Source organism: Tauraco erythrolophus, chromosome 9, assembly GCF_009769465.1.
Source record: "Tauraco erythrolophus isolate bTauEry1 chromosome 9, bTauEry1.pri, whole genome shotgun sequence".
Lineage (NCBI taxonomy): Eukaryota > Metazoa > Chordata > Aves > Musophagiformes > Musophagidae > Tauraco > Tauraco erythrolophus.
Window position 1 is genome coordinate 6,268,618 of NC_141473.1, and position 21,662 is coordinate 6,290,279.

Consider the following 21,662-nt stretch of genomic DNA (forward strand, 5'->3'; position numbering starts at 1 on the left):
GCCTTTGTTATCGAGTACTGAGAGGTAAATATGCCAGAGAAGAGGTAAAGGCATTCAACAACCATTCGTGAGTATTCTTACAGTTTGAGTTAAGAAGCCAATAAACCCTTCTGGAGATTTTTTTTTTTTCCCTTGCATATCTAAAATCTATTCCTTATTTCCCCGGATTCTTCTTTAGGAGGATGAAATATTTCAGAGAGACGCTGCCATACAGCTGTTAATGAAGAGATTTATCTTGAAAATAAGGGAGTAGCAGCAATTATTGCCAAAAACCTGTGGCTTGTGGCTCATCTGTTACTTGAAATGTTCACTTTCACATGAAGGAAATATGATTATCCTCCACGAAATTGCTACCTAAAGATAATTAACAGTTCAAATTTAAATACCCAACTATAATTACATGTACTGCAATAATATTTTATATAAATTATCACAGGATAGCAAACAATACTATTGAAATTCAGTAATTTCTTCACTCTGAAACACATAAATCATTTTAATTTTTCAAACGAATGGTTTTTAAAATGTAAAAATCTTTTCATTTTTACAACTGACTAATTTCAATTATTAAGTGAAAGAAGGGAGGAGGAGCTAGCTGTCCTTTCACTCTAAAGACATAATATTTTCCAGTCTCCTTTTTTCTTTTTAGTCATGCAGCAAGACACACCACAAATATTACAATCATTTAATTAGTGCTTCATCAAGCAAAACTAGTGCAAGCATGAACTGCATAATCTGCTTTGATATCATCAGGGAAGGCAACTCCTCGGGGGTAACAGAACAGTAATGCACTATATAGTGACAAACAACATTGAGTGGAACAGTTAATTGTGGAGAGACAATAAAATATTAACCAATCAGCCAGTCAAGAGCAAAGGTGTTATTTCTTTTAAGAATTATTGTAGTAGTCCTTACCTGTCTAACATGACAGCTCATACCAAGGAGACTCCTAGTCTGATTGTCAGAGACTTTATAACTGTTTAGAGAGGAAAAAATCCAAGAGATGTCTCTCTCCTTCGCCTGAAACCAAGGAGTGGACCAGACAGAAAACTAATTTAGGAGGAATCTTGAGAATCCTTTCTGCCCAAATAAGCAGAGTTTAGCCAGGAGGAATGAGACACATCCAAATAAATGCAGACACTGGTACGTGAACCAGTTATCAAGACTATAATTGCTAGAAATAAATAGGCATTTCCAAGGTATGCCATAAAACATTTTTGATAAGAGAATCAAGGCCAGACACATGAATAAGCACATTCAAATTATACTCCTGCTCCTCATATTTACCTCCTACTCCTTACCTACCCTACTGCAAGAGGCATTCTCTACATATAGCAATACTCTTTTTCATTCAGTCTCTAGCCTCCTTGCCACACTAAGCAATACCAGAAAGTGACATACTATTCTGTTGCTTGATAACCTAATTATCTTTTAAGCCTTGCATTTAGACATCTTTTGCTATTTACAGCAACTGCTAGTTTCATTTTTCTAGACAGGATCTTGCTGTGCTCATCCACACAAATTTACTGATTTTGAGGAATCAATGAAGACACCAAAGCAAGGAAGATGCAGAAGAGAATAGAATATTATATTATATTTTCAGTTGGAAGGGGCCTGCAATGATCATCTAGTCCAACTGCCTGACCACATCTGGGCTGACCAAAAGTTACATCAAATGATTAAGCGCATTGTCCAAATGCCTCTTGAAGCACTGACAGGCTTGGGGCATTGACCTCCTGTCTAGGAAGCCTGTTCCAGTGTTTGACCATCCCCTCAGTACAGAAATGCTCCTAATGACCAATCTAAACCTGCCCTGGTGCAGCTTTGAACCACTCCCATGTATTCTACCACAGGATACCAGAGAGAAGAGATCTGCAAAGACAACGGGCTAATGCAATGAAGAATAAAATGGCTAATCATAAAATAGAGAACTTCCTGCATCACTGAGCACCCCTCACCAGTTCAAATTATATTTAGTCCTGAGTGTCTGTGGAAATGCTATGATATCAAAACCATCTGGTCAACTATTCTGATTTCTATTTTCTGATTAATTCCCTCAGTAAAATCATTGAAAGATTTTTTTCTTTCCCCTCTCCTCTCCTGCAAGAGAATTTCTTTAAAAAAAGAAAGACCTCCTATGCTATTACCCACTGGCAGTTTCACCCATGAGTCCAACTTACATTGCCTTCCAACATGATCAGAAACTTTCAAGGTAATCATTCTCCAAAAGTTTCTGGTTGTTTGAACAGAATGTAGGAACCCCAGACAGAGAGCCTTCTAAAATCACTATCTTAGTTCAGGTTGAAACAAGTAAAAACTGAAAGTCTCAAGAGAAAATCACAGAAAAATCAGTTGATCGCAACAAAGAAGCGTTAGTTTTAAAAATATTTTGCATAAACATTTTTTGTGTAGGTTTCATTAGATAAAACACTTTTTGTGTAGGTTTCATTAGGTAAAACATTAAAGGGAGTTTTTCTCCCTCTGCAGAAGGGAGGAAAACAAAAATTACCTACTTATCTGTAATAGCTAGTGCTTTCTATGTAGAACTGACAGTAACAGCAAAATCCAAATGAGGCTTTCTGCAGATGTTCTGTACTTTTCTCTTTCTGGCACAAATAATATGCTTGATTTCCTGCATTTATCTCATAGCTTTTATCTCAAGAGACTTTTAATATCCCCTTGTTTTCAAGAGACCTAAATTAATGTTTTCAGAAATCTATATGACTGAGATTTCTGCAATTTGATAAATCAGTCAGCCACCTCTAAAGAAAGGTGCCTAGCATTTTAACTTTATAATTCAATTTCAAGGTTTTTATTGATTTATTTTTCTTTTGCTTACAGCAGAACTGTAGTTGATACTCTTGTTTTTATTGAAATAATTCTGGATTGACTCAGGGTTATTCGTATTACAAGAACACGTACTTATGTGAGTCAGCTCTATCACTCTTGCTGCTCATAAGGGTTTTGAGTCAACTAGAAGCATTTGGAGACTGATCCCAACTCACTCTTGTAGAGTGGAAAACACACACCTCAACTCATGAAGGTGACCACGCTACAAACAGAATAGTTGAATTTACTTCCAAACAGCTCTAGTCTAGGCAGAACACTCTCATACATATTCTGGCTTATGCTTGCCATGGGCTCCAAGACCACTCCGTGATGCGAAACACCGTGCTACAAGAGGGGACTGTCATAACACTATCTTCAACAGTGAACGCCTGATCAGAATGAAAATACAGCTACAGAAGGTCTCATCCTTAGTCTCTACATAGAACATTATCCTATCAAGATTACAAGCAAGGCTGCTTCTAGCAGTCATTCCTGATCAAACCTGATCGAAACATTTCACAGCAGATGGGACTGGGGACAAATTCACACACGAATACTAGCTTTTAGTTTTCAAAACAGGAATTCTGGCTAGGCCTATGATTCTCTAGTTTCCTTTTTGCAGAGGAGTATGAAGGGATATCATTCACAAGGCCAGAGTTTGACATGAAGTTAAAGTTAGAAGAGAGCAAAGAAACATGTTCATGCAGTGCATGCAATGAACATGCAACCAAGCCATGGTTTTGCTTGGGCCATTTACTTGCTCCTCATATAGAGTGCCGTAGCCAAGCCTCACTTACCTCCCAAGTGCTGCCTAAAATAGCCCACTGTTGGGCTTACCTACATTAAAGGAGACTCCATGCTGAAGGATATATTGCTAAGGAAGAACTAACAAGACATCTGATTTAGAAACATCTCTACATTTCTTTTGCTCTTACAAAGAAATGCTACACAGAACAATACCACATGGATTTTGGAGTGTGACGTCAGTGCTACGCTGCAATGGCAATTTCAAGTAATCTCAATATTTGCCAGTGGTGTAATGAGACTTCTTTTCTAAAGATGGTCAGAAATTGATGCGCCAGCCTCCTCTGAGTTGAGTTGATAGACCATCCATTTTCAAATTAGTCTCGAGCTTTCTGACCCGTTTTGCTCCAGAGAAGAGCTGTCACTTCAGTTCACAGATGAAAATTGATCTTTAGATCTCTAGTGTAACTCAAACTCCTTTTAACTGAAAAGGTCAGCCAGAAGAACAATGGTCTTAGCTTTATATATAGCTAAAGACTACAATATCACAACAAAGTCTTCTGCAGGCAGTTAAATCAAGCAAATACCTTAACCTCAGCTTACTAATTTTACCTGAAAAGTTAAAGTTAGGCAAGAGAAAAGGGAGAATTAGACTGAAAGGTAATTAAGCTTCTTCCCTACACAGATGAGAACAAACTAAACAGCTATAATAACCAAGAAACAGCAACAGGTTCTGGGAAAACTGGTTTATCAAAGCTAAAGAGGGCAGATTTAGGTTAGTTTAGGTTAGATATAAGAAAGAAATTTTTCACTCTGAGAGTGGTGAGGCAGTGGAACAGGTTGCCCAGAGAAGTTGTGGATGCCCCATCCCTGGCAGTGTTCAAGGCCAGGTTCGATGAGGCTTTGGGCAACCTGGTGTAGCGGAGGGTGTCCCTGCCCATGGCAGGGGGGTTGGAACTCGATGATCTTTGAGGTCCCTTCCAACCCTAACCATTCTATGATTCTATACTCAGAAATTTACTCACACTTCCAGCTCACAGGAAGAACTATGTTGACTTACAGTCATTCATTCTTTTGCTTATTAATGACCCAGGATTCAAGACGATTCCATGGTTTTGCTCACTCTCCTCTGAAGTTTTACTTTACTCTTGAATTCCCTGCATAATCTGGTCTCTAGATTAGGAAAAGCAAATACAAATAAAAAGCCCTTACACACACCTCTTCGGTATCCTATGTGAATCTCAACTTACAGTGGACTGCAAGTCAGCAAATCACAGTTCTGAGATCAAGAAAGGAACAGCCTTATCTGGTACAATTTCCGGTTTTTCATGCAGTCCTTGGTATTGCTAAATAACATGTTACCATGAAGAATCCCATTACTTTCTGCTTTTCTTCAAGAAGGTCTGCTGCATTTTGCCAGATAGCAGAGCGATATAACACCTCATGCTTCAGTTCTTTTAGTCATTTTAAGGAAAAAGGCTGAGTGCTGGTGAGAAGCAAAGAGCTCTTACATGGCTTGGAAGCAAGCCTACTGTTTGCAGAGACAGTGATGGAAAGACAAAGACATGTCCTTTCACCTCGACAAAGTTGAATAGCATACCTACATGGCTGTATCTTTTCATAAAGAAAATAGGTGGGTAAATAGCAACCTTGTTTATCCCAATAATATGCATTATAGCTGCTTGATAAACTGGCACCTGAGCCAGTTTATACTCAAATTCTTGATAGCTTGTGGAAATTAACTGTTGATTCCTCCCAGAAAGTGGGGAGCACAGACCTTCAGCATTCACCTGCTCTGTTCTGGCTAAGGGGACTATATCCTGAGCACAGCTGTGTATACTGCAATTCCTGGACAAGACAGGATGCTCTGTAAGGGATGAGGTTGGTGATGCACATGGCCATTTTCCCTCCTGTCACCTGCATTCAATGACAATCATCAAATGCAAATTGTATTAGCTTTCCAGTATAGTTCTTTTCATTCTGCTCTTTAGGAGCCTTCCTAATTAGCAGTCCCAAGAAGCTAATAGAACTCCACTTCTGGGAAATACGCCAGTGCTGGAGGGAAAGGTGTGCATATTCCTAATATCTGCAGCATGTGGGGGCTGACCTTTCTCAAAGGAAGAAATGGTAATGCAATGAAATAAGTCAGCTGGGATTCCTCCCTCCTTATTCAAAGACAGGGCTGGGAGATCTCTGTAAAAGAATTTTTCTTTTACGTTCTTAAGCTTGTTTCAACAGATTAACCAATTACTGCAGTCATTCATAATGGAATTTGGCTACTTAAAGTAGGAAATTACTACTCAGGACTGATCTGAAGATGTAATCTCACTTATTATGCCAGCTGAAAAGAGTAACCAATTACCTTTTTCCTACCGCTGTTTGTACGTCCCTTCTTAGACACACTGTTCTTTCTCCCAACAAATAAGCACAGATGACCTCATATCCAGTACTCTCATAATGTGCATATCCTACTTTTAATATAAACAGAATGTACCATGTGTAACACACGCTCCACTGGCAATGTCTTCTTAAAGCTATATTAGAATGCACACAGTAGACACTAAGATCCTAATTCCTTGGTCAACGCTCCCATTAACCCTGTTTGCTGATTACTTATCTGATGTAGTAATGATGACTATTAATAGATTAGAATTCTCCAAGCAATTCAGTCCTAGCATTGATTTCAATCAGAGCAATATTATGCCCTGTGTTGGAAATAGATGTTTATCGTGATTTGCGATGAGTTTATAACTGCAGAGGTTCGTCCTGAATAATGAAACTGTGAAAAATCAATTCTTCATGATGTTACAAATGGTTACTACCTTGCAAATCTGGCCACTGCTATGTTAGTTACATTAATAGTGACATATTACTACATAGGTCTTATTTTTATAAGACGTGCAAGTTACACAAAATATACAGTGAAAGGAACAGTTTCTTTTAAAAACATTAATTCCTTATAGAAATTGAGTCAACCAATACATAAAAGTTGAGTGTTTATTATTTGCCATCATGTCCATGAAGACTGTAAGGTAAGTGTATGCTTTTCATTGAAAGGCAGAGAAAATAATTTTCTTCTTCACTTCTAAGAGGTCATTATTCTCTCAAACATCTCGAGACACCTTAATTAATAAAGCAGGTAATTAAAAAACACACAACAGAACAGTCACTGCTATTGGCCTCACAATCAAATACTCTGATTACATACTTCATTTCAGATTTCTGATGAAAATCTCTGATTTCTTCATCTCTATTCAATAGTAATCACTACAATTCTTTTTCAGCCAATAAAATACAAAGAAGAAAAAAACAACAAAGACACACACAGAAGTAAGAGCTCTGGCACAGCAGCACTATGTTAACATTCCTTCTAGAAGCTGTACAAAGTAAATTGAGTTGTTACCATAAAATAATTTCTTCAAACCTTGATTTCTCCTTGCAAAAAGGAACCTCTGGAATCCATAAATATTTGTATTTAAAAAAAAATAAAAATCGATGGCACAATTTTGCCAAAAGTCAACTTTTCAAACTAATGTAACTAAATTGCAGCTACAAAAATAACATCACATAACTATTTTACTTATTTTGCTGCTAGTACAGCACTTTTATACAGAAAATGTTATTTTTTGTGTTATTCCCATGAATCTACCCAATCCAACATGAAATGGATTTGAAAATGGATTTTCTTTCCAGTACCTAAAGGGGGCCTACAGGAAAGCTGGAGAGGGACTTTTTACAAGGGTGTGTAGTGATAGGACAAGAGGCAACGGATTTAAACTGAAAGAGGGCAGATTTAGGTTAGATATAAGAAAGAAATTCTTCACATTGAGGGTGCTGAGGTACTGGAACAGGTTGCCCAGAGAAGTTGTGGATGCCCCATCCCTGGCAGTGTTCAAGGCCAGGCTGGATGAGGCTTTGGGCAACCTGGTGTAGTGGAGGATTTCCCTGCCCATGGCAGGGGAGTTGGAACTAGATGATCTTTGAGGTCCCTTCCAACCCTAACCATTCTATGATTCTATGATTCTAAATTGTAAGTTTAATTGTCTCTGCAGCCACTGTCTTATTCAGGCTCTTCTCAGTGGTAGCCAGGAAAAGAAGAGGCAATGGGTACAAACCAAAGTATAGAAAATTGCTTTTCAACAGAAGAAACAACATTTTCATTGTGAGGGTGGTCAAACACTGGAATAGGCTTCCCTACAAGAATGGTTCTGAAATTTCCATATTCAGTTACAAGTGTCCTCAATTGGACACTGTCCTGAGGAACCTACTTTCACTAACCCTGCTTTGAGCAGCAAGTTGGGACTTGATAATTTCCAGAGATACCTTCGATCTAACAGTTCTGTGAATCAAACTATGAGCTGATACAAACCAGACTGGCAAGTGATTATTCATTTATTCACAGCAGACACATCAACTTCAAGCTGCATCTATGGATATTCATGACAATCATGGGCTCAATCTGCCGCTGAAAGCCGATACTAAGCAGTAACCTTGAGGAGGTTAAATTAAACCTCACCAAGACATCCTTTTTTCCTTCAGCACAAAGGTATCAAAACTAGTTTTATGCAACTTCTTCAAACCTATGACAACAATCCCTTAGTTGAAAAACACAGCTTAAATAGTTCTGACCAAATCAGAAATAACACATTTAAAAATAGTCACTAAATGAAGCTGAGGCCAAAACTCTGGGAATTGCAATCTGCTTGCAAATGTTCTGAGTAGAATGAGAGCCTAAAGGGAGTTATATCATGATGAATTAATCACTTCCTCTATGAAATCAAACAGGGTCAAGAATTTGGCATTTCATTCACACAAGATTTTTGGTGATTCTAAATACAGTGAGATGTGTTACTATTATTTATCCATACTTGCTTGTACAAGGACTTCATTATGACAGTCATGTCAGCATATAAGATATCTGACTGTCTTGGATTTTATTTTTATTTTTTTTTTAACCTAAGCAACCTATTATACTGAACAATATTTGAAGCAAGTCTGTATTGCCGAGTGTTACTTTTTTCTAAGAAAGCTTCAGGAGATAATCCATTCAGAAATCATTTACACAGCAAGCAGATCAGGATGCAATCCTATGGGTTTTGCTGCTGTTGCAAAGCTGTATTTCCCTCAGAATGGTCTGTTGCTTGTTGAGCTGAGATATGAAATAGGTATCTGGACACATCTTTTCTCTGTACATGAAACAGCTTTGGACATGCCTTTAGCAGTTTAATATTAAAAAAATATCTTTTCTTATGATTACCCAATAAACAGTCAATGAACGTGAAAGAGAAGGCAGGTTATGACAGTAAGCGCCCCACTCTCCGAGATCACTATGCCATGCTCCCCTCAGCCTTCTCCACCATCACAGTTCACAATATTCATACCCAAACACAGAAACACAGGACCATTCTGTGGCTGGATGCAGTACAATGATATTTCTGACTGTCAGCTCAGTGGCGTCCATTCACTTTGTTTATCTGCTTACTGCTCTGGTAAGTAACAAATGAACATAAGCAAACATTCAAGGTCAGATCTAATCAAGAAGTTGACCTAGTTTTGGCAACAGGTCCAGTCTCACTCATTAAAGTATATTAACATAAACACATAATTTTGCAGCACTTTTGTGCATGCTGTTGGTGGCCTATCCTCATTTATACAGATGAATTCTGGGTCAAAGACTCAGTTAAAACGCCATGGGTCAGGTCTTTCTCCCTCTGATTCAGAGCTCTGTACCCAAAATTCAGTATTACCAATTTGGGAAGACAATCTAGATTCATATTTTTAAGTCAAAATCTTCACAGCTAAAAGCTTAGGGAAATTAATTTCAGACAGCAATTGGAACACGACTTGGATTTCTACAAATTTGTGCTTCTAAAACATGCTTTCAATGACAGCTGGTTTTCCTGTCTTTGGAGTATCCCTCAGTTTCCACCTCTTCATTCCCTAAACTGCCTACTAGTCTGCCTTCATCATACATACATGTATGCTCAACTCCTCCTCCACCTGCAGAAATCTACCTGCAGTCCTGGTGAACGGTGATTTAAATCAGTCAGCATACAAATAGCCTAAAAACATCCAGTAAAGTAGACAGCTGTTCATTCTTACACTGTAACCTGATTTGGTCAAAGACTTCATCCATTCATTACAAAACTGTAGCTTTTTCCATAAAGATCCTTCAAAGGATCTGACATAAAACTAATTTTTTGGCAGTATTATAATTAAACTACTTGTAAGTGACAGTCTCTTTTGCTAAATAAAACAGAAAAAGTAAAACTCTACTGAATAATAAGGCCAGCCTTTCCAAAATTTCAGACCTAAGAAACGGAAATCTGCTTCAGTTCATTTGCTCCAATTCTAAAATTGCTAGATTTTTAAATGCCTCTCAAAATTAATTTCCTTGCTTTGCATCGTAGAGCGCCTTACAGGATTTTCAGAAGACTAGAGCACATATTGTGACAGTATCTGTTTTACAGGGCATCTATTTGTCTTCAAACACTTGTTCTACATGGCATATTCCACAAGGGACACTATCCAATGGGAATCCCATATCTAAGCTCACCCTTACACAGGCAACTTACAGCATGTACAATTATAACAGGCACTGATGATCACTCTATATCACGTGCCAAGAAACACAGAAACAGGCTTTAAAAGACAGCAGCAGTGAAACTCCGACAGCTCCTAAAGCATCATCTTGGTCCTTGTACCAGCTGTCAGTCAGCTCCCTTTGAACCAGTCCCCACGAACAGTGGACAAGGGGAGACTGTAACTTCTCACTGACTGCTGCTCATTCCAGCACACCATGCATCCCTCCCTCCTCCTCCTCCTCATATCTAGTTCTACCACGTAATTCTTTCAGACACAATCAGATATTTTCCACTGTTTTTGATACCTGGAGAGTTCCACATTGCAGTAGCCCAAAGAATTATCTTCTGAAGTTCTTATATTTGGTGAGAAAAAAACAAGAAAATGTGCTAGCAATGATATACATAAGTACAGAAAATGAAGTTAGCATGACAGTAAAAAAACAAATTATGCAGCAAATTGTTGGAACACATAGTAAATTGTAATAATAAACCGTAGGTTAATAGAGGACAATTACACTGACATGATGAATTCAGAGCAATTTGAAATGAGGCACTAAGCTCAGAAAAGAAATGTCCAATTAGGTGGGCTCAGGATTAGAAGAGAGAGAGGTATTTATCCTAGAGTGAACTCATAAACCGTATAATAACCAGCCTAATTTTAAGCTGCAAGAAAATCCTACTATAAGATGCTTAAAATTAAGATAAGAAAATAACTTTTTTTAATTTGTCAGGAATCATCTGTAAATAGCAATGAACTGATGTACTGTAAATGATACGAGAAGGCTTTTCCATCTTCAGTCACTATTAATCTACGTGTGGACCTGAAAGATGAAGCCTGTACCCAGACTGAATCCTGTAAGATTTCAGCATACATGGCTTCCAGGCCAAACCTTCCAAGAACAGATAGAGGATAGCAGATATTCCCAAACTCCATATGCAAATTCTGAATGCTTTTTGCATGTTAAGGGTTCAAGAGTTTAGCTGAGCTCTGTTATAAACAGGAATAAAAAAAAAAAACACAACCTGAAATATTTGATAGGACTGGTTTATTTTTGTGACATTACCAGGACCCTAAAGTGAAAAGGGAACTTGCCCCTTTAGTTCTCTCCCTGCTTACAGCCACCTGACAGGCGATATGCCAACATCACAGCTACCTTACTGGTCACATTCTTTTCTTCTGCTCTGCCTCTCTGGCATGACCACCACTTCCTCTAGCAGCATAATCCCAGTGTATCAGCTGCAGATCTCCTGCTGTTCATTTGTTCCACTTGTAAAACTGCTGGATTTGAACAGACATCTTTTGCTGCTTCAATTAATGGAGTAGGAACACAAGGGGGGTTAAAAACAAAGCCAGCATTAGCTGGTGACGCACTAACTTGTTCTTTGTGAAAGGAAGTTCTAACCAGCTGTGATGAGTGACTCGCTGCGCTCCTTATGTCCACCCCAGTATTCTTTTAGCAGACACCCATCAAACATCTGGAGGACAGTTTACTATCTAACCAGAGACAGACAACAAATAAGCTCAACTTTTTGTATCTCCCACTCCGGGAAAATAAAGGTTTAATCTCTGATATAATGAAGGAATGGGCACGTTAATCACTTCATGTATTTTAAAACATTTCCCTGTGCTTAGGAAAAGAACTGAATTTTGACTGGTGTGCAACTGAAATCTGGACTCATCTTCCTCTTTTAATATAATGTATGACTGATTGAGGGAAATTTGATTTGTTGTCACTGTGTGCACTTCTCCCAGAACTCTTGAGAGGTCCCAGGGCATTCTTCTCCCTTCTTTTGTTACAAATGTAAGTTGCAACTTACAAACTCTATGTGCTTTATAGAAATGTGAGCTTTCATATGGAAAATATGCTCAGTATTTCTGTCACCTTAATTAAAAATGTACTTGACATATAGTCTTCTATTCACAAGCTGAATCAATCTTCCTAGTGCAGAAAAAAAACCCGATGGTTTGTAGGCTGAACACATTCCCTGAAGAAATTTAGATATATTTGCTAAACAAAGATATTTACTCGATTACAGAAATGGTAATTTAAGAGTAAAACAAGGACTAGAAAGCTGACTTTCTCCCCCAGGATCCCATATATAGAATTATAGAATTCTATAATTCTGCCACCAAAATAAACTCAGACCTCTTGGTCCACACAAATACCAGACAATCAAATACTTGCTGCCTGTAGCCTACATGAAGAATGGCACATTGTGAAATCTTCCTTGAAGTGGCAAACGCATAAAGCAACTTAAAGGAACAAACAACTGATATTGAAAAAAAAAAAAACCCTTCTGACTTCTTTTCCAGTTTTCAATCACTGAATATCTGGTCTACCTGGAATTCTTCATTGAATCTAAACCTGGTATTATGAGCGTTTATTTCCCACGCTCTTTCTCTGCACAATAACACGTTGGGCAATAATTAAACTTAACAAGAGGCTTCTGCATGATGGTAACTTTTCAATAACAAATATTAAGAGTTAGATATTATTGATTTTCAGATGAATAACACTATAGGACTCTAGGTTCATTTTTTTTTTTTTGCAGAAAGATCTTGTCAGCCTGATGTGTCAAAATCACATCAGTCATGAGATAAAAAGGAAGAAATCAATTACAAAAAGCTTTCCATCCATTCTGTTATTATAAGGTATGCCTGCAAATTCAGTAATTTTTTCAGCTATCAGCTATGCATGTGGCTTATCCAATTAACTGTTCTGTCTTCATTCACAGTATTTTAACTACTGTCAACGAATTTTCACGTGTTGCTTTCAGTTAAATACTCGTTATTCATACTTTACATTTTTCCCCAATTGGTATGCTGGGTAATCACTATACTTATTAGTTCCAGACAATAAAAGGTTTATACTGATTTCTGCATTATTTATTCTGTTTGCTTCATTAAATACGCTAAATCATTCTGTCCATCCCTTTGGTTGTTCTTATTCATTTTTTAATCTGTTGCTTGCTCCTGCTGTTTGAATCTTGCTGCAAGGAGAGAAAAATGGTGAAGGGTTTTGTACTAGTCCATCAGCAGATGCGTTACGTGCTTTCCAGCACTGCAAGGAGTGATCTGAGGAAACAATCTATTCTCGCTTCTGCTGCACATCTGGAGGTTGAAGTGAGGAAACTATGCAAAAGAAAAAAAAAAATACAGAAAAGGGCAGTGCCCATCATGCTTCATCAAATACAAGAAAAAGTTTCTTCAGAAGCTCACCCCAGAGATGGATGAATTCCTCCACTCCTTACTATGGTCAGCACTTTGAGATGATGTAACCGGCTTTTGGACACTCAATCTCCTACTATTCTCAAGGCTACATTTGAGAGAGAGATTTGCTTACTATTTGGGTAACAAGCTTGCAAAGTACAGCCAGAACAAACCCTGAAGAGTATGTGTGTTTACTCCACATAGCTTGAGAGGTTGGGATGCCATGAGGTATCTCCAAGGTAGGCTGTCTGAAGCCTTTCTGCAAGATAACTCTACAGAAGACACACACGAAGGGCACAGGCAGGATGAAGAAATGCTGCATTTATGATCTTCATAAACATCATTCTTTCAATGAAGTGTGGATCTAGAGAAGGTGCACAGTACCTTCACAGGTAGTAGCTTTAAATAGCGTAAAATTGCTGATTGATTACAAAACCATGGAAATACTAAATATGGAAAATAGACCTACATTTTGAAAGCACTTTGACCAGAATAGCTACATAGAAACCTGGGACTCAGGAACACCTCTGAGCTACTGGACCCAGACAGGAGTCTTGGCTCCCTACCCCGAAATATTGGTTTCCTCAAACAAGATATACTGGCAGTTCAACTGGTTAAGTGGCAAAATGTGCTTCAAACAATCCAGAAGGTCCAGGAACTTTTCTGAACTTGTAGAACAGGCACTACTGGCTGAATCTCAATGGAGTCATTAAATGTTGGGTTGTGCTTGTGTAGATTCTAAACTCAAGTTGCTGTTATATAAAGCTATCAAGAGGAGGCACCCAACTTCAACAGTCCTTCCAGAAAGGACAGCAAAAGACAGAGCTAGGACCCAGCAGCCTTGAATGAGATATGCCAGCTCAAAGTACATTTTCAGCAGCCACTGCAGGTAGACTTCTGCTCCTCGTTCAGAGAAGGTCGTAACAACAACACTCTTCATGTGGGTCAACCTCCTGTTCTGATTTGGTATCAAGTGCCTCAATTGTTTCAGGCAACTAGAGTTTGCATCTATCTACAAGTCATTCTTTAGCTTTACAAAACAGTTTGTGCTCCACACATTTTCTTATCTGCACTGGTCATGGTTTAAGCTCAGGCGGGAACTAAGCACCACATGGCCACTTGCTCACTGCTCCCTCCTGGTGGGATAGGGAGAGAAAATATATCAAAAAGCTCATGGGTCGAGACAAGAATAAGGAGGGATCAGTCATCAGTTATGGTCACAGGTAAAACAGGTTCAACTTGGGGAAAAAGCAATTTAAATTGTTACCAATCAAATCAGAGTAGGATAAGAAATAAAACCAAACACTAAAAACACCTTCCCCCCGATCCTTTCCTTCTTCCTGGGCTCAACTTAGCTCCCAATTTCTCTCTCTTCTCCCCTCAGCAGCACAGGGGGATAAGGAATGGAAGTTGCAGTCAGTTCATCACATGTTGTTTCTGCTGCTCCTTCCTCCTTAGGAGGAGGATCTTCACACATCCCTGCTCCAGCGTGGGGTCCCTCCGATGGAGACAGTCCTTCATGAACCTCTCCAACGTGAGTCCTTCCCATGGGATGCAGCTCTTCATGAACTGCTCCAGCGTGGGTCCCTCATACGGGCTGCAGACCTTCATGAACAGACTGCACCAGCACAGGCTTCCCACAGAGTCACGGCCTTCTTCGGGCGCTCCAGCGTGGGGTTCTCCACAGCTTCATGTGGATCTCTGCTCCACCGTTAATCTCCATGAGTTGCAGGGGGCAGCTTGCCATCTCACTATGGGCTGAAGGTGAATCTCAGCTCCAGCACACCTCCTCCCTCTCCATCTTCACTGACCTTGGTATCTGCAGAGTTGTTTCTCTCACATCCCACTCCTCTCTCCGCTGCAGGTCCCACAGCAGTGGTGTTTTTTTTTCCCTTCGTAACTATGTTATTGCAGAGGCACTACCACAGCCGCTGATGGGCTCAGCCTTGGCCAGAGGCAGGTCTGACTTGGAGCCGGGGATGCTTCTCGCAGCTCCTCACAGGAGCCACCCGTGCAGCCCCTACCCACTACCAAAACCCCACCACATAAAACCAATACAGCATTACACGCACTCCTTGGCACAGGGAAACGAAAGACATGGTAATTTAAGCCAAGAAAATCATCTATGCTCTAAAAAGGAGAATGTGCTCTCCTTCAGGGCACAAGTTGACTCTCAAAGTGGAACACAGGCAGTTCACAACATTTTTACCGAGTACGTAAGGTGAGGCCAGGTCATCCGGGGTGTCAGTGCTGTCATCCTTGTTTTACATCCCTGCACTACGTTCTCATAGCACAACATTCACAGCGCCACAGACTTTCTTGTTAAAGGCCTCATTTTGCATGGATGAGGTTTTAGATCCTGCTGTAACAAATATTGAAAATGTAGAATTATAGCAAAATTTGAATGTGAATTATTATATCCTCAACATCCTCATTGCTTCATACGTCCAGGAAGGTAGTAGAATGTTGTGTTTCCCATAATATTTTTTGGTTTGCACTCCTCAATCTAGGGGGGGATGAAGTAGCAGCAAGAAACTAAATTTATTATCACAATTATAAACTATTATTGATAAAACAATACTGACAATCCTGGTTACATAAACAATTTTGCTAGACAGAGCAGAGGTTAGCACCTGTCGTGGGTTAGGCCACCAGACCTCCCCCCCCCACTTCAAACCATAACAGCACCGTAAGATTATCGAATTAAAATGGTTTCCTTCTCCATTGTGAGACTGAAATACATATGGATTTCAGGCTTCAAAACACAGTCTTGTCAGAGACTTAGACACTATAACGTTAAGCTTCAAACAGTTAAGTACTTCAAGCAGCTGCAAAATTGCCTCACTCTAACATACATTTATCAATAGATAACAATTCCTGCATATATAACATATTTTAATTCTCATCACATTGTAATAAAAGGCTTTATCGTAGGAAATACGGTCAATTCAGCCACATGCTAATATTAGTCAGTGATGGACAAAGCTGTTCTCATCATTTTGATCTGAATACACTGGGCCATCATTCTGCTCCAACTGAATTTTGTGTGAGCTGCAGTAACGTAACTCAGAGCTTATAAAACCAGTACCAGTTAAAAGCAAAACTCCAGTATGCGTTCTGTGGCTGGCCCACTGGCACAGGGACAAAGAACTTCGCTGCAAGACAAGCAATCTCAGCAAGAGAACTAGCATGGGTGCCAGAGCTAAGTAGAGAATGCTACACATAGTGTTTCTAGTCTGTGCAAAAACAAAAGCACATTGGGTGTCTCACACTTTCTTTTACTAAAATCCAACAGTTTACTAAAAGTGACCAATAATAACACTTGCTGAGGGCTAATCTGCAAATTCTTGTAAACCAGTGTATACATGCACTTAAGCCTTTGTTGTTAAACATTGACAAAATGTTTAACCACGAGGATTGCAATTAGGAGAGACAACCAGATCTGAAGATAGACTGAAATAGCAATAAATACCATTTGTTCTAAACAGCATGCAACATATTCTGCTACTGTCTCTTTAATGTAATTGAAGCTTATAAACAAAATACACAAAAAAAGACAGCTAAGTTGGTTTATTGTTTAGGACTATAAAGCTTAAACATATCCACAAACATCTACTACTCTCTTATCTGTTTCTGGAACTGAAAGAAGAAAACGAGAGCAAGATTGGCTCAGAATTTCATTCATCTCATTACCCAACTTATTTGCAATATCTGATTCTGCACAATTCGACAATTTGAAGTTATTACTTTAAAAAAAAAAAAATCAGAAAAAAAAATTCCAGAGATATGACTTACTGGTACACAATTAGCAGTTCTCGGAAACAGAACAGCAGAAGGCAACAAAACATACTGCCCAAAAATACCAAAAAAGCTCACAGTAATCAAGTTATTTTACAGAAGAAAAGAAATTTTATTAGACACTTGACATGAAAGACTCTAGAAGTCAGCCCCTCAAGACAGAGAAATGAACCTTTGTAAACATCTCAGTTAATACAACTAATTAAATCAGACATACAAGTTTTCATAAAGCCATCTAAACGTCTGTCAGGACACAGCTAGGAGTAACTGATCAAACCATCAGACCTAGATTGAGGACCACCTCAAACCCAAAGGGAGTGACAAGTGACTGTGCTGTCCTAGGAGCGGACAAGAAACCACAGAAACTCCAAACTGTGCCAAATTTACCTGTTACCTGCCCACCTGCTCCTCTAAAGAAGACCGTACTGATACACCTGTTCCCCTGTTAGGTGCTACCTCTGTGCAGTCATGCTGACAGAAGAGTCAGGACATTCTACCTATTCTCCTCTGCTTGCTTGAGCTGGGAACAGAGATACCATTTGCTCCTGCCTGTGCCCAGGCAAAGCAGTCCAGTGGCAGCAGACACCTGGACATGGAAGTACAAGAACCCCTCAGAATCAAGGCCCACACAAAGAGCCCTTCTTTAGCCACAGCCAGCAGTTGGATATTGTCAAATGAGTAACAAAACAGGGCACGAAAGAATCATCCTGCTACTGGCATATTACAATAGCTTCTAGTGCTAGCGGGACTTCTTGAACCTCACTTTGTACCCACCAGGATGAACAGCATCAAAATGACGCAACATGATCTCCATGTATACTTTTCTACCCCTTCCACCTTCAAGCATACAACTTCCCTTGAAGAAACCCTAACGATAAAAGCAGTTGAACTGTCTTTGTGACTTCAACTTTGGTTTAATAGATCTAGTACTGGAGAGATATTAACTAGACCTTGTCAAAACTATGCAGGTCAAACATGCCTTGTCACATATTGTGCTTAAGTGGAATATAACAAAATAAATATTCACTATGTAGACAAAGGTTGCATAGAGGTCTGCATTAGGGAACAGACACCCCCTCGGAACCACACTTAACTTTGAATAGTGCTTTGCTCTATTGATACTCCTGATATGGCTCTCAGTCAAGTCAGGTGATTCTCAAGATAAAGAAGGGTCACAGACTCACAACTTTATTTCCAGAAGGAAATTTCTGGGAATAGTAACCCAAGACAGAAATCCAGGCCCCTTCAGCAAAAATCGGGTTCACGATCCAACAAAAAAAGAGCAATTCCAAAACACAGATAGGACAGCTTTTTACAAAAGAGGCATTGCATTTACATGAACTTACAGGAAGAGTGGATACTCGGAAAGCTTTTTCTGCCTTCAGACACCAGATCTGGATCACCTGTGCAGTGCATTTCAGAGTTCATTACTCCATCTGGAAAGCAGCGGTAAAAGAAATCGGGACGCGGTCTACAAAAAACACCATGGATATTAAAAATACAAAAGCTGTAGTAACAAACAAACCTCAAAGTGATTATTAAATGTACTGCTTATTACATACAGAGTTCATTCCCTCCTGCCTTAACATAGCAACAGAAATCAAAGAATCATTTAGGTTGGAAAACACCCTTAAGATCATAGAGTTCAGCAGTAAATCTAACACTGCCAAGTCTACTTCTAAACCCTCAACTCAAGATCACTTTTTTGCAGGCAGGTTCTCTCAGGGAAGCTTCCAGCACAGCATGTTCTGAAAATGAACATGCAGGGTTACTCTTGCCTAGAGCAATCAATCTTGCACAGCGCTTCCAGGGACAGAGCAACATAGCGTAGCAACCCCACAAAGTCGCACAAGTCTTGCCGACACATCTAGCTGAGAACAGGACTACCACTTAGGCTACAAGATTGGCACCAAAACAACCACAAAATTCTAATGCCAGCGTCTCTAACTGCATTGAACAAACCTCCAAGTTTCCTTTGGACCTGCTCTGAGTTGAACGATAGCACACAGGTTTGACTGGTGTCCTACTGATCCTGAGCTAATAAATCACGTAGAGAAGCAAGGGGAATGACCACAGATTCAGAGACGAGCTGACAGAGCAACTAGCTGGCTTGAGGCGTAGGGAAAATGAGCTCATGTCTGCCTGAAGAAGATGGTGCAGACATTCTTAATTATATTTCAAAAGGACTCTTACAATAAAAGTGCCAAATACCACTACAGTTAGGACATCAGTACTGTAGCAGAGAGGGTTCATCAGAAACCAAGCACAAATACCACTTCCTCAATGCTGCAAAACAGGTGAACAGCAAACGCAGCTATGGACTCTATTAAATAGGGTATGAATTCAAGTCAAATGTATATTTGTGAGCAGAAATTATTCAAAATTTTAATAAAGAGCCAAAATACCTAAAAAAAAAGCTTTCCAGAGTTTTGTTTGTAAGTATTTCTACATGCCCTTCATTCAAATTGATGCTTTCCTAAAAGAATGGCCTACCTAGGAGTACACTTATTGCTTAGCTCCAAGGTTTGTTCCACCATGGATCTTGATGTTACCTGCAAACACCACATTCAGTAACATGCTTCATGCAAAATGCAGGCACTGGGTTATACAGGCACACAAGTGACTTCTGTTTAATCAGACCAGTGGCACTGGCATCTGAACTCCCACATGCTGTGACTCTTCCCTTCTGTGTTGCCAATTAACGAACTGATTTCAGCTCACACCTTTCCTTTCAAACTCCTCGTTTGTCTGGATCCGCCAACCAGTCAAACAAATAACAAAACACAAGGGCGTACGTCCCTACCACAGTTGGATGCCACATAATGAAGTTGTACAACACCTGCACCAGGGACAGGACAGCTTCACAGGGGCCTGTTCTAATTCAATGTGCTTTGGAGCAGCAGCTCTCTTTTTATTAAAATGTACTGTATTTGTCAATGTGTCTTCGTTCCTCTCAACAGTCAAAGCTATCATTTATAACATGACAAGACTTACCTTCCCACTATTAATTTAATAGTATTTGTGCAGACGCCATTCAGAGCTAGAGCCAAGGAAACAGCTACAAAACAGAATGAACAAACAGAACAATAATAACCTAAATACCAAGCTATAAATTGCAGCATTACAGTATTTGATTTACAGACTGAAACCTTCACCGAACTGAAAATTGAATGATCTTTGCAGCTTACTGTTTTTCTTATTACCCAGACTAAGGACAGACCTCAGAGCATTATAATAATCACTAACTTTGTTCTGCTTTTACTCTCAAGAAGTCTTATTTCCTTCATGCAAAGACAGTTTTCCTAACATGTAATTTGCACTGGCATAAATCATCAGATGGAAACAATTATTAGAGAATCAAGTACTGCGATTATCAGTTTTGTAATTTACTAGATGAAAATCTTATGCTCGTTGGGTCAAGGAGAACTCCCATATAGACCTATACATAAGATATATACACATATGTATGTATGTGTTCGTGTGTGTATATACATGTACCACACAATTAAACAGTCCTCTTTCAGGCTAAAGAATTGTCTTTTGGCTAAAACTAGAATTGGATGATATTTTTATTTTAAAAGGATGTGGATGTTACGACTAAAAGTCTTGACATTATCCCCTTATGTTTCCTCCCAGGATGAACCAATTTTCCTAATAAAATTAGAGTAATAAACAGGAACTGTCATACTAGGTATGACTGAATCATCTGTTTTATTTGTACTTGCAAGCCGAGTCCCTAGACTTTAAGAACCTCATCTAAAGCCTGTGGAGATCTCTGTCTTCATTTCAGTGGCACTTGGATCGAGCGCATACACTCCTTTTGGATTAAAACTGATTAAATGTTGCAGTCCACAGCTCCCTGTTACAACACACGAGCGACTGAATTTTATTTCCCATCAGAAAAAAAAAAAAACTATCAGGCAAATCTCTGATTTCCAGCAGAACAGTTACAGTAATATAACTTTTGATTATGACAGCTACATGAGCTATTTTCTCATTGGACCGCTGCCCCAGATGCTGCACTTCAGCAGCACTCATCCTGTCTCCATAAAATCTTTGCCCAAGGATATTATAGATCATAAAAATGTGTGTTATAGGATCTATTTTTCTTTAAGTTAAAAAAAAAAGGTCGTCCATCAAAGCGAAAACAAGGGTTTTCTCAGACCATAGCAACAGCTGCCAGTAAAAATAAAAGAACAAGTCAGTCCTTGAAACACTGATATTGTTTCAAAAGTTTTCCAGCTTCAACACTCGTGTTCACAGTGACCACTCAATCTCACACCCTTTTTTCCCCTCTCAATTTTTTCTCTTAAGTTATTTATGGTGATTGCGTGGTGAACCAAAATTTTCCAGAGCCAAATGCATACGACCAGCACTACATTCCGCTTTTTAAAAAACGGGAGATGCAGAGACATCTGCTTTCTGACACGTGCAGTGAAGTTCACCCTTTTCATTGAGCTTTGTCTTGATTGTTCATTGCATACCTGAGCGAGCCG

At 39.2% G+C, this 21,662-nt stretch overlaps 1 protein-coding gene across 1 annotated transcript in view; it reads right to left on the minus strand.

Annotated features, from left to right (window-relative positions):
• PLPP4 (phospholipid phosphatase 4) overlaps nt 1-21,662 on the minus strand; it is a 62,378-nt gene that overhangs the window by 15,224 nt on the left and 25,492 nt on the right. Inside the window, exons 4-5 of the mRNA XM_086616574.1 lie at nt 20,161-20,224; nt 18,513-18,637 (exon numbers count right to left, since the gene is read on the minus strand). Of these exons, the coding sequence (XP_086472700.1) occupies nt 18,513-18,637; nt 20,161-20,224 (189 nt within the window). The remainder of the gene's footprint in view (nt 1-18,512; nt 18,638-20,160; nt 20,225-21,662) is intronic.